At 45.2% G+C, this 478-nt stretch overlaps 1 protein-coding gene across 1 annotated transcript in view; it reads left to right on the top strand.

The window, feature by feature from the left end:
- Nucleotides 1–239, top strand: part of LOC119592405 (probable glutamate receptor) — a 5890-nt gene extending 5651 nt beyond the window's left edge. The window contains exon 8 of the mRNA XM_037941228.1: nucleotides 14–239. Coding sequence (XP_037797156.1) covers nucleotides 14–239 — 226 coding nt within the window. The remainder of the gene's footprint in view (nucleotides 1–13) is intronic.
- Nucleotides 240–478: the final 239 nt, after the last annotated feature.

Raw genomic sequence — 478 nt, 5'->3', positions numbered from 1 at the left:
TGTTTCCCCCCAGGGCGCTGGACATACTGTCTTCGGGGCTGCCGGTGAAGTGGTGGCAAGATTGGCGCCGCGAAATCCGAGGCTGCAGGACGACCCAGTTTGAACCCGTTGACTTGAAGGTTGTTGTAGGACCCTTCCTGATACTCACCTTAGCTCTGGCGACGTCCTCCTTCTTCCTCGCCTTCGAAATACTCACGGAGAGGAGAAAGATACGCGGGAGATGGCATGGAACAAAGTGAAATAGCAGTTCATCGCACAATTGGAAGATGGACAGATACCGGAGGGGAGACACACTTAAAGATGGGTGTTATGTATTCTTTCGACATCACTGCGCCTTTTGCAATTCCAAGCTCGTGATTTTAATGTTTATTGTAAAATAAATCGGCCAACCTCGTACATCCATCAAATTAATGTAAAATACAATAACTTTATTATGCATCTTATATGTCAAAATGTCAAAGAAAATAAGTCTGAATAT

Source organism: Penaeus monodon, chromosome 30 (genome assembly GCF_015228065.2).
Source record: "Penaeus monodon isolate SGIC_2016 chromosome 30, NSTDA_Pmon_1, whole genome shotgun sequence".
Classification (NCBI taxonomy): Eukaryota; Metazoa; Arthropoda; class Malacostraca; order Decapoda; family Penaeidae; genus Penaeus; species Penaeus monodon.
Note: the sequence above shows the minus strand (reverse complement) of the source record. Positions and strands in the feature narration are given on the sequence as shown.